The 12,926-nt window shown below is 41.3% G+C and overlaps 1 protein-coding gene across 1 annotated transcript in view; it reads left to right on the top strand.

Annotated features, from left to right (window-relative positions):
- COL4A3 (collagen type IV alpha 3 chain) overlaps positions 1 to 12,926 on the top strand; it is a 122,838-nt gene that overhangs the window by 54,312 nt on the left and 55,600 nt on the right. Inside the window, exons 2-10 of the mRNA XM_054585603.1 lie at positions 1,251 to 1,307; positions 2,982 to 3,071; positions 6,016 to 6,060; positions 6,646 to 6,690; positions 7,370 to 7,432; positions 8,312 to 8,365; positions 9,389 to 9,415; positions 10,625 to 10,702; positions 12,861 to 12,923. Of these exons, the coding sequence (XP_054441578.1) occupies positions 1,251 to 1,307; positions 2,982 to 3,071; positions 6,016 to 6,060; positions 6,646 to 6,690; positions 7,370 to 7,432; positions 8,312 to 8,365; positions 9,389 to 9,415; positions 10,625 to 10,702; positions 12,861 to 12,923 (522 nt within the window). The remainder of the gene's footprint in view (positions 1 to 1,250; positions 1,308 to 2,981; positions 3,072 to 6,015; positions 6,061 to 6,645; positions 6,691 to 7,369; positions 7,433 to 8,311; positions 8,366 to 9,388; positions 9,416 to 10,624; positions 10,703 to 12,860; positions 12,924 to 12,926) is intronic.

Here is a 12,926-nt window from a genome sequence, read left to right as displayed (position 1 = left end):
TAATGTGGTGAGGATCAATGATGAGTGTCTGAAATTACTGTGTACTCCCTTTTTTTGAATGACAGCACAGTCTACTGCTATAGGCTCAGGAAGTATGCTCAGTTAAACTTATTTTTGTTTGTGTATTTTTATATTGATCACACAAGTAAGATCCCCACTTCGGGCTATCTGAAGCAATTTCTTTTTATTTTTCCTATTAGCCAGCACTTGACCTAGCCTTGCCCAGCCTCTGCTGTCAATTAATGGGGTTTTTTCCCTGTGGGGGGGGGCGGGTAGTAGAAAACTGATTTTCAGTTAATATTAAGCCAAAGAAGAAAGATAAATATGTAATCATAGAATATATGTCAAAACAAATTTTAAATCTACTATATGAAACTGTTTCTCTTTTTGTTCCTTTGCTGACAGAAATATTTTGCATGTTTTAAAAATATTTTATGATTGATTTTTTTTTTTTTGAGAGAGACATGGATTTGTTGTCCTACTTGTTTATGCATCTGTTGGTTGACCCTTGTATGTGCCTGGGCTGTAGATCAAACTGCAACCCTGCCATGTCGGACTGATGCTCTATCTAACCCATGGAGCTACCCGGCCAGGGCTGGAGAGCACTTTGAAAATTTACCTTCACCACAGTTGGCATGAGCATATGTGTGTAAGCTGGGGCTGTGTGTCAAAGTGATCTGTTTGATAAGTACGAGCTGCCAAGCTCACAGCTCATTTTTTTTTTGTTTGTGTGTGTTTTCTAATAAGAAAGAGCACTTTGAGATTAGCATTAGTGAATTAGTTTGGTTCTCTTGTGGGTATTGATCATTTCTTCTCAGTCTTGAATTATTTCAAGAAAAGAAAATCTTACAATCGCCTATAGAAGACACCCAAATACATATGTGTACATTATGCTGAACTTACGACATCTGCCAACATCAGACCACATTCTGCCTACAACCGTGGCGATTTCATGAGATTCAACTAGAGATTGTTCCAAAAAAAAGAACAGCTGACTTTTTTCCATATGTAAACTTCTTAAAATTCTTAAATACAGTATGAATTATGTACACTCACCTGACAATTCTTCTGTACCCTACAGCTTCTCCCTTACCTACTCTATTTTTATTAATGCATTGCCACAGTATCACATGGCTGCTAATGGTTAGTGTTCATGGTTTCAAGAACAGGAAACTATGTTTGCTTTTGCCCAGTCAGTAGGGACTTACTAAGCTGTTTTTACTCAAAACCTGCTCTTTCCTTCTTCCTAGGGCTGTGTCTGTAAGGACAAAGGCCAGTGCTTCTGTGATGGGACCAAAGGGGAGAAGGTAAAAATAAAACCTTATTTCTTACCTTCATTCTGCTTCTTTTCTCTATGGACCTCATCCAAGAATTCACTCTTCTTTCATTAACAGCAAAAAGATCAACAGTATGTTATTACATTTCCCAAATCCAATGTTAAAGTAATCGTATGTACACATTAACCTTAAAAAAAAAGTCCTTCCAGGAAGCTTCAGGTAGCTTGTGTAAATAAGGGCAGTTCTTTTACCTCTCTTGACCTGTAAAGAAAAGAAGCAAGTTAGCGAAGAAGAAAGTTTATGTATACCCTATTTACAATGTTGCTAAACACTAGAGAACAACTGAAAATAACTTGATTCCCTCACTTTGACATAAACCTTGAAACCCTCAAATTTTGTGCTGCGGCGTTGATGCTAGTGCGCCCCCTGGTGGAAACATCCTGTACCGGCACGCTCGCTAGTTGTAAAAATTTAGCAAAGTTGCTCCCTTGCACAATTCAAAAGAAAAAAAAAAGACTGCTCTGAAATCTCATTAATTCGCTCCATTAACTTGCAATTTGTGATAATTAAGACAAAAGCAGAACTGCAGTTTTGTCTTTGTTTACAAGACCTTTTCATCAGATACACTAATGATTTGCTTAAGGATTTTGAAAGATGATTACTTAAAAATATTTTTAAAACAAAATATTTTAAGCTCTTTAGATAAAATAACTTACATACATTTATATGCCAATTACAATAGTTACTATGTTTATTTAAATTATTCTAAAATTCATGTGTAGTTTGATTTAGGGTTTTTTCCAGAAGCTATTAATATCGTATATTCAGATCCATGTTGGAAAGCTATGACTCATTCTTCCATGCAAGAAGCATTATTGAATCCCTACTATGTGCAAGATGCTATTCTAAGATGTGTGAAGGCACTTGAGTATTGAGAGGAGTCTATCTAGCAAATTCTTTTCTTTCTCTTTTTATTGAGTGTGTTCTCTCTGTTAAAGTTTAATTTGCCAATATTTGCCAATTGCATAACTAAATTGACTGAATCAAGAGGTGGTCTTTACTGTTACAGAGTAATTCCAGCACCCACATCCATGGGAAAATTCTTTGTTGACAGGACTGTGTCACTCTTTGGGCCTAACTTACTTGCTCGCACTCCTGATTAGGGGCTTTCCCATCATAGCATCTGACTCTTTCTAAAACACTGTTTAGCTCACACCAGATATTTGTGCCACCCTTGATGTCCATCCTCATCTCCTACACAAATATCAGACTGAGTCACTAATTCCTGAGAGGACTGAACCCCTAGGCTGCATGCTGTGCTTTTCAATCTGCAGAGCAATTACGCTCCCACTCCCAGACACATTCCTGTGCCTCGTCCTCACTCTCTCTGTCGCCCAACAAACACACCCCGCTGACCTAGAATTTTCTAACTGGGTTTCCCCTCCGTTCTCGATTCGTTCCTTTAATGCTGGTCTCTACAGCTCTGCTATTCAGGAAACAGTTTTTACAGATCAAGGACCAGCGCTTCCCAGCCTACAGACAAATGCTAAGCGCTGGCAGCTCTTCCGTTGTTTACATCTAATGGGAAAAAATATGCAAAACGTTACCAAGTCATGAAAAAAAACACACGCTGCAGGACAAAATTTGAATATGTTGTTGAGTAGTTTCTGTTCTGTGTTTCTTGTCTTGCTTTGGTTTTAACAGGGAGAGAAAGGTTTTCCTGGACCCCCTGGGTCTCCTGGCCAGAAGGGATTCCCAGGTCCTGAAGGCTCACCTGGACCACAGGGACCCAAGGTATGTTAGCCTATAAGGCTGAGGATCCTCGATCTACCCATCCCCCTTTCCACCTACCCCTGGGCTGCTGAGCACAAGGAGGGAATTCTACCTCCGAGCCAACCGGACGGTGTCGCGGCAAATGCCTGCTCGCCCTTCCCATTCGCATCCTACTCCAAGGCCATCGCACAGGATCGTGATTATCTCCAAGTCCCCTACTCAGCTTTCTCCCCGCGCCCCTCCAGCGTACACCGCTGCCCCACCTGCCTCAGACCCTACCCCCTCCTTCACGGAAGGGTGTGTCCTTTTCGCCTGCATCCTGCTCTCTGAGATGACAGGCAGAACCTCATTCCAGGAGGTAGCTCCTTTGTCCTGAGATAGTCTAACTTTCCTTCTGATGTTGGCTTTTCTCTTTCAGTCCTTAAGCATACCAGCATTTCACTCTATCAATATAAAACTCCCTCTAGACCTTTTGGGTCTTATAGCCAAAGACAGGATCCTTTCCCTGTTTTTCCTTTGTCTATTAAATGTAAAAAAAGAAAAGAAAGAAAGAAAGAAAGAAAGAAAGAAAGAAAGAAAGAAAGAAAGAAAGAAAGAAAGAGAGAGAGAGAGAGAGAGAGAGAGAAAGAAAGAAAAGAAAAAAGAAAAGAAAAGAAAAGAAAAGAAAAAAATAGTTAAACCCACTGGATATAGTTCATCTCCTATTCACTCCTTCAGTGTTAGACTGTCATGTCCAAAGGCCAGCGCCAGTGGATACTTTGCTGCCTTTATCTGATCTGAGCCCTCCACTTTGTTCCAGAGATCACAGATGGCACCGCTCTCTTCCCCTGGGAACCCAGCCTTTGTTTCTGGAACCCTTGTTTTTCTGACTGCTTCTCTCCCACCTTCCTGTCCTTCTTGGGTTCCTCTTTCCCACCTGATCCCTTAACCATCAGGACCCCTAAGGTTCCGACCAGAGCCTACTGCCCTTCATAGTCATCACACATTTTTATCCTCAAGTTTACATTACAACTAAAGGCTTTGTTTAAGTCAATGCCCTAGAGCTAAAGAACTCCTAACCTCTCCATCTTCCTGTGGCCCTTTCCTGCCGCACACGTTAGCCAGACGGGAGCCTGGGCTCTCATGCATTCAGGCGGTGAGCCTCTGACTGCTGGCCCCCAGCAAGGGTGCGCTAACTAGTAAGTTAGGAGAGACCATTACATTGATCTCCATACAGTCTTTACATTTTATAAGTAGAACGTTGAAATAGTCACCCAAGGTAATATTTATTGCAAACGTACTCTGGGCCAGGCGCTGGGCCCTGTATTCCTGACTGCATCTCCTTCACCCCTCACAGTGGTCCCCAAAGTCATGGCTCTGGTGACTCATAACCTCATCTCATCATTATGTCCATTTTACGGATGAGGAAAGGGACACTCAAAGCAATGGAGTAACTCGTCTCGGGTCACGCAGCCAACAGGTAGCCAGATCAGAGTTCCCACCTGCTTTTATATGACACCACAGTCAAACTCAGGAAACCAAAGAAGCTGAACCCACACCTACAGGTTCCAAGTAAAAATGCAGAGGTGATTGTTTTTCAGAAACTCTGCCGTTTCCTGTCTATCCCATTCATGTATGCATTCTGTTTCTCCAATTCCCCTTCTCGAGATCCTAATTTTGAGAAAGTCATTTGGATCCTGGACATTCAGGGTCTGAATTCAGAGACACTCCATGGCTTTCCTCCCAGGCATCATCTCAAATTTTCCTCCCTTTCACTGGTAGAATGAATTTGCCACATAAACCCTGTCCTTCAGATCAGCTGAATACCAGCTCCTCCCGTTTTGTTTTGTTTTGTTTTGTTTTGTTCTCTACAGCCCACTCTACTTGTTTCTTTCAGCATTTCTTTAGCAATGGAAGCTGTGGATTCAGAGTGCTCAGCCTGAGTGAAATGATGTGCAGGGATTCCGTAAAGCTGGTCCAGAACACCTGTGTACTGTGTTGTCATGGAGTTCATGTCTTAAAGCGTAGCTTATAGATATAGCCCCACAAGATCATTTGATCCAGGGCAGACAAAAAATATCAAAACCTGACCAAAAGCTTTTTCAATTTGATAAACTTCCTATCTTACTTTTACATATTTTTTTTCATGGGGATATTTACAACTGGAAAATAAAACCTGCAAGCCCAGCTTCTGTCTTCTGCAAACACACACAGCATCCTGCAGAGCTAGGGACATGCGCACACAGCCAGGAATTTCCCCTCAGCCAGGAAAGGCTGACTTGGGTTTTGACATTCCAAGCTCAGAAGACTCTGTACCAATCCTCTTCCCAAATGATCAAAAATATGAAAACATACTGAAACTCTCAAGAATGATGCAAACAGCTTTTGGACAATAGAACCTTTACACCCAGGGTCCTCGTTAAAAATGTATCCATTTAAGGTTATTATTCTTTAAGAAACAGGGACTCCACACTGTTCATTATGTGCCCAAAGCAAGTTTATCTCTGGTTCAGGCAGTCCTTACTTAGCTGTTTATTTATCTGTGCATGGCAGGTACACTTTGTTATTAAAGTATTTCGCTTATCAGACCTCAGCAGCTGTCTGGCTCGCTGTGCGGGATTTTTCAGCAGAACTCTGACACTAATGTGAACACGACTCATTGTTGCGTCTTGTTGAAGTGCAGATTTGGAATCAATAAGTCTGAGAGGCAGGGGACATGAGATTCTGCTTTTCTAACAAGCTCCCCGACGATCCTAATGTTAGACCCTTACTTTGAGTAGCAAGGGTTTGAATCTAAGTTTCCTCGTCCTTACTGATAACTATTTTACCTCCAATGTAACAAGCAGGTACCTAAACCATGCGAACAATGGAATAATCACAAGGGCAAACTTGGCGTGTCACCAAAACTGAGACCTTTAATTTACTCGTTTCTGGTTTCATATGATTTTTCTTGGGTGTTTACTTCTCTTTTTCCACTTGTACCTAGGGCTCTCGAGGACTTCCAGGACTCACTGGTCCCAAAGGTGTACGGGTTAGTAGTCCAACCCATCCACCCTGACTGTGTGATGATTTCTTTTTTGAGAAAAGAACCCTGCACTGTAGAAGTTATACAAATGTCACAAAGGAGTACATTGTGTATGGTGTGTTTCTATAGACAAAGTTTAAGAACAGGTAAAATTAATCTATGATGGTAGAAGTCAAAACAGTGGCAGCTACGTGGGGGTGGTATTAATTGATTGGAAAAGCGTGCAGGAACCATGTGGAGTGATGTTCTGTGCCTGGGCATGGTGGTGATAACAGCAAGGTGTACATTTGTGCATATTGGTTGTCATGGAAGCGGGGAGCACTATACTTTAATCAGATTACGCCTTTAAAGTCTACCCGCCAAGAGTCTAAAGCAATCTTACTCATCTCTTTTTAAAAATTAAGATAAATGTAAGATTTACAAGTTTGTCAAATCTTTTGTGTGTGTGTGTGTTTCAAATAGTGTTTGGCTGTTCTCCATCATAGCTGTAAGATGGTGTTATAGGAATGGTAGATAATTTTCTGTTTATATATTGAACATTTTAAAAGTGGTTTTTTTTTTTGCCACCTCCCCCCCTTTTTTTGTCTTTAGGGAATAAGTGGATTACCAGGATTTTCAGGTCCTCCTGGACTTCCAGTAAGTAATGGGGGGAAAAATGTGTAACTGAAAACATAAAAAGTAAGTTAATTTGAATAAAGTTGTTAAATCAATAGCACAAGGAAATGGATATTGATAAATTCACTGCATGATGAAAATGGAATGGTAGGATGGCATAATATGTTGGAGTGTAGATTGGTAGGTCATACAGATCAAATTGCATTGCCTGAAAAACTAGAATAGGATAGGTTAGAATAGGATAGGATAGCACAGGATAATAGAACAAAAGAATAGAATGCAATAGAATAAAAGAATAGAACAAAACAACTGTTTAATACCATATAATTAATTATAAAATAGTTACCACTGTGCACATTTCCCCCTTCTTTTTCCTTTCCTTTCCATCCTCCAGCTTCAAACGCAGGTTAAGGGATCCATGTTACATAGAACAACCTTTGACTTTATTTCAAATAGCTGTATTTCACCTGATAATTCTTGTTTTAATTAACCCGTTTTATTTGCTATGATTTTTGTTTAAATTATTTTCTAAAATGACTGCATTTACCACTTAATTATTCAAGTAACCATTTATATCTAAGTAACTATCTCCGTGAGCCCCCCTTTCCCTCCCCTTGGCTTCCTCGCGGCTTCCACTGCTTCCGCCCGGTCCCAGGGCCTCGATGTTCCCTCCCCTTTTTGAAACCCGCTCTCTTTCCAGGGCACCCCAGGCTATCCCGGACCTTACGGTCTTCCTGGTTTACCAGGATGCAATGGCTCTAAGGTAATGTGCTTCTTACACAGGACTTGATTAGTAAATGTTTTGCTGAATGGATCAATCAAGGTGCAGTAGCAATGAGATAGGACAGACTTTCCTTGGACCGTTCTTATAGCCAGAACCAATGGTACCTGTCTTCAGAGCAGAAATGTGATGTTCGAACCAGGAACCTGCCTATTTTCTTTGTTCCTATGCCTTGGTTTCCAATCGTCCTTTGAGGAAGTTCTCTCATGTTTTCTCACAGGAAGATAACTGGTTATTTTTATCTGAGGTTGTGAGATAAATTGGAAACTCAAGCTGGGAATGCAAAATATGTCTTTGGAAAAGGACTGAGCTTTTGTTTGTTTGTTTTTTCTTCTTTTCTATTTTTATTTTTTAATTTTTTGTTTTTTCTTCTTTTTATTGTTGTTCTATTCCAGTTGCCCCCATGTTCCCCCGTTGCTCTCCCCTGCCCCACGCCCCCTCCCTCCTCCCACAGCCAATCCCCACCCCGTTGTCCATGTCCAGGGGTCATTTACGGGCTGAGCTTTTTGATGTTCACTCATCTTTTTTGTCTCCTGACTGCACGCTCCTCTTTCCCAGAATGGTGGCCAAGAAAGAACTAGTTACTGACGTTTCAAGGAAACAGCAATTAAAAAGTTTTTGGCACAATGAGACTTTTGCCATTTATGCACAATTTGAGAAACAATAGATTCTAATCTTGTTTTCAGTTAAGATAATGGTTTTCTGGCCTTCAGCCTCAGGACCCAGTAGCCATGAGGAACTTAATTACTTTGTGTAGATTTACCCCTGCAGGGCTAGAAGGGAGGAACAGGGAAAATAGCTCAACAGGCTGTTTTAGCACAACTAAGAACAACGACAAGCTTTGTGTGCTCTTTCTTCCAGGGGGAGCGAGGGTTTCCAGGATTTCCAGGGACACCAGGCTACCCAGGGGTCCCGGTAGGTCTGCATTTCTAACTCTCCATCACAGACATAAAGTAAAATGTAAGTGGTTTATTCCAAAAGGACCCTTTACTGAGATCTGTCATGAGGATGTCTGGGGCCACCAGTAGTAAACATCCCACTGATTGTTGAGGAATGAATGAACACATGGCTTAGGAGTTCAGGTTTGCCCTTTGAGACTTTTTTTTTTTTTTTTTTTTTTTTTTTTTTTTTGCTTTAAAGGCATAGAGTGGAGCTGTATAGTAGGCAGAGGAGAGACTGGGAGAGGGTGACCTGGGAAGTGAGAGAGCAGAGGAGGCAGCTTAGAGCCAGGACCTCGGTCTGGGCCCAGGGGTATGCGCTTGTAAAGGAGGAACAGCCCTGTTGGAAGACGGAAGCCAGGGGCACATGGCACAGAAGCCCGGAGAGAGAGGTCTCAAATTATACCTTTAAAGTCTACCCCCTAAAAGTCTAAAACTACTTTCCTCGTCCCTTTTTAAAATTAATAGAAATGTAAGATTTACAAAAGTTTGTCAAACCTTTTTTGTGTGTTTCAAGTAGTGTTTAACCATTCCTAATTAGAGCTGAAGGATGGGGTTATGGAAATGGTAGAAAATTTTCTGTTTATAAGTTGAACATTTTAAGTGTGTTTCTTGCCACCCTTCCTTGGAGGGGAGCAGCAGACAGCTGCCTAATGCTGCTGAGAAGTCCAGTAAGATGAAAACAGACGCTTTTGTCATTGACTTTAGCAATGCCAAAGTCATGGTAGGCCTTAGCATGGGAGACTTCCGTGATGGCGAGAGGCAGGAGGCAGATGTGGGTCTGGAGCACGAGCAGGAGATGAACAGAACAGGAAGCGTGCAGGCGACATGCAGAAGAAGCTGAGCAGTAAGGGGCAAGGGGGCTAGATCAGAAGTGCACCATGGAGAGGGAAAGCAGGGCAGGAGAGAGAAAGAAGGTGTTGTTTATTTGTTAACGATGTTGTGATGTAATGAAGGAGGATGTTGTGTCTAGTTAGTAATACACCATTGCTCTTCCTAGGGTGCTGTTGGTTTAAAAGGAGAAAAGGTAAGTCATTTGCAGCATCTTATTATTGAAAATCTGTCATCGTACATATGAAAGGGACTTCTATTAAATAATAAGATATAAATAATTACGAATGGAATTTCATCATTAATCCAGAAACCATTAAAATTGCGACATGATATTTATTTTTATTGAACATCTTCTATCTCTTGTCATAAACGTGTCTTTAAAAAATACAAGTTTTGTTTCATTGTTTAAGGAAACAGATTCTAGGAGAAAAGGCCTGGCCTTTTGCCAAGGGCCCTCCCATCCAGATCAGGAAGGGCCATTTACTCTGGAATCTTGGGAAACGCTTTATCATCCTTGTGTTTCTTCCTTCCTTCCACAGTAAATTGTTAATTTTAGAAAATACAAAAATGCTTCAAATCCTTCAAAATGGAGTAACTACCTAATACTAAACCATTTCTCTAAGTACATACTTTGGTATCAACAAAAGGACATCAAAACCTATAGAAAAGTTTTATGAAAGTTTATCTGAGCCAAATTTTTGAGGACATGCCCAAAAGCAATCCCTCAAAAGATTGATAAAATGCTGCTGAGACGGCAGATTTGCAGTTCCTTTTGTGAGTTTAGAATCCAAGGAGAAAACATGAGGAAGGTACATAAAATCCATTGGTGGTAGATTAAGGAGATGGGAGAAAGCAAAGCAGGGAAATGTCTAGGATTGGACAAAAAGCAAAATGGAGGAACGTATATGTCTTTCACATTGGTGGGTACAAGGGAGTCCACGTTCCCAGCACATATTGAAGAATGCGGAGAACAACATAACAATGAGGGATTCTGGGATCTCGTGCTCTGGTGCCTACAGTTGTGTCCTGAGGGGTCTAGAAAAGAGATTGACTCTGGCATTTCAAAGGTATATTATCTTAGATGCATAAGAACAGGGGACAGGACTTGCCTAAGATCAAGAGTGACCTTTGCCAATGAAACTATAGGCCTGGGAGGTGACTATTCACCATGACTTGCCCAGTTTGGAATTTATTTTCAGACCCTCCTGTGTGGTTACATTTGGTCACTGAGCTTGTCATCCCTGCCATGTGGCCCCCTGAGCTTGTCAGGTTTATTACAGAGCCCCTTTATCATCTACGCTGGAAAGCGCCTTTATCCTTGAAGTGGCATGACCTTCAATAAGCATTTAAATGGGCTTTGAAGATATAACAGCTATGATGGTCGATGAACTTCATTTTCAAGGGTGCTCCTGCGAAAGAAGAAGGTATAGAACTTGATGGAAAAGGTGATCCCGGGTTGCCAGGAGCTCCAGGATTACAGGTACCAGCACTTCAGAGAAGAGTCCTACCATTCTCAGTCGCTCCCTCTCCATTTTCCCTCTCTCTCTCTCTGTCTGTCTGTCTCTGTGTGTATCCTTCTCTCTCTTTCTACCTTCTGTTTCTCCTTTCTCTCTCTCCTCTCTTTTTTCCCCCATACCTCTTTCTCACTCTCCTAAGAATATTTAAATACAACATTTGTATGTCTTCTATTTACATATCCACCTCATTTCATTGTAAAACATTCACCTTATGATAAGAAAGTACATGAAGCTAATGTAAAGAGGTGATTTGTACATATGCCTTTTCATCTTCTTAAGTCTCAGTGATCCAAGCTTTCCTAAATCTCGGGTAGAGTCTTCAAGAAAGAGTGAGGTTCAACTTCCTCTGTATTTGTGAAAATCAAGGCTAGGTTTGTATCATACATAGAACACAGTTTAAAACTGTAACAGTAAGTAATAGCTGTACCATAAAAGTTGCATGATAGTAAATAACAGGGTTTTACTTTAATGCATCTTTCTCTGTTGAATAGCTTGCTTTCTGATGTCTGTGCGTGTAGCCTGAGGGGGTCCAGAAGGGCTACAAAGAAACATAACTATTGGGGGAGGGGGGGTTGTGTGTTCTTTACTTGGTAATTCAAAAAGATCTTCTGGTAGACCTAAGTCACAGGAACTAACTTTCAGGATAATTAACCAGAAATATGTGAACTTAGTTCAGAAGTATATGCAGAAATTCCTGGGTAGAGATTAGCAGTTGTCTAGGTGCGTCAAAGAGTGTCAGTTAAGGTTGCTGAACTCCTACCTAGAGAGCCATGTCAACTGGTGGCCAAGCTGTGGAACTGCAGAAGGATGCAACTAAGGAGCCATCACAGGCTTCAGAGAAAAGATACAGGATACCCAGGCTCTTGGGTTTTTACTTAGGATATGCTAAGGGGTCAGATGCTAGAGCAGGGGGGCCAGGAAGAGAAGAAGGTAACAACCTGGAAGTAGATATACCCCTTAAATGTGTGTTAAGTGTCAGCTACATAATATATATATATTGTGCTAATACTGAAGGAAATATTTATAACCTGCCAATGACTTGCCATGGATTTTTCTAGACTTTAGGGTACTATAGTGCACAAATCAGCCACAAAGTAGCTTTTAAAAAATCCTTGCCCTCATGGAGTTTACATTCTAGTCGCGGGAGGGGGAGAAAAATATAAATTACTAAGTGTATGGTGTGGGGGGTTGTAATAAATATCAAGGAGAAAAATAATGCAGAAACAGGGACTAGGAAATGTCTGGGTTAGGAGAGTTGCAACTTGCTTATTTATTTATTTATTTACATAAAGAGGAGAAGGGAGAGAGAAAGAGAGGGAGAGAAAAATTGATGTGTAAGAGACCCTATAGATTGCCTCTTGCACTTCCCCAGCTGGGGACCTGGCTCACAACCCAGACATGTGCCCCAGCTGGGACTTGAACCAGCAACCTTTTGGTTCGCAGGTCAGCACCCAATCCATTGAGCCACCCCAGCCAAGGCGCTTTATTTTATTTTTTTAATTTATTTTTTCAATTTTTATTTACTGATTTTTAGAGAGAGAAACATTGATTTTGTTACTCCACTTGCTTATGCATTTGTTGGTTCCTTCTTCTGCGTGCTCTGACCAGCTATCGAACCTACAGTCTTGGCATATCAGGATGATGCTCTAACCCACTGAGCTTCCAGGCCAGGGCTAGATAGTCACAGCTTTAGATCTGATGTGCAGGAAGGCCTAGGGTAAGAGTGATATTTGAATCAAAAGAAGAAAAGGGAGAAGAAGTAAGCCACACTCTTGTCTGAGGAAAGAAGATTCTAGGCAGAGGGAGAACAAGTGGAGAGCCCCAAGGTAGGAGCTTGTATGGCTAAGAAAGAGAAAGAAGCAACATTTCAAAGATTTGTGAAGTTTTTCTGCAGTAAAGCTACTGCTCTGGCCATTTTTCTGGAAGTAGCACCAACAGGAAGGTCCTGGCAGCCTGTAAACACTTGGCAACTCTCTTGGGGGCATGTATTGTAATTAATGGCAGGCATAAATGGAAGGCATCATGTTCCTCTGATTTTATTAAAATATTTTAATGCACTTAACTAACGGACATTGTTCTTAGGTGATGAGTACATTCACTCTTTCATCTCTTGATTGAAAGGGTTGGCCAGGACTCCCAGGTTTTCCCGGACCCATCGGCCCACCTGGCCCTCCAGGGTTCTTTGTG

This window comes from Pteronotus mesoamericanus, unplaced genomic scaffold (assembly GCF_021234165.1).
Source record: "Pteronotus mesoamericanus isolate MK-2021 breed Mesoamerican mustached bat unplaced genomic scaffold, CSHL_Meso_final contig_90, whole genome shotgun sequence".
Lineage (NCBI taxonomy): Eukaryota > Metazoa > Chordata > Mammalia > Chiroptera > Mormoopidae > Pteronotus > Pteronotus mesoamericanus.
The sequence above is the reverse complement of the archived record's forward strand: the minus strand, read 5'-3'. Positions and strand labels throughout refer to the sequence as shown.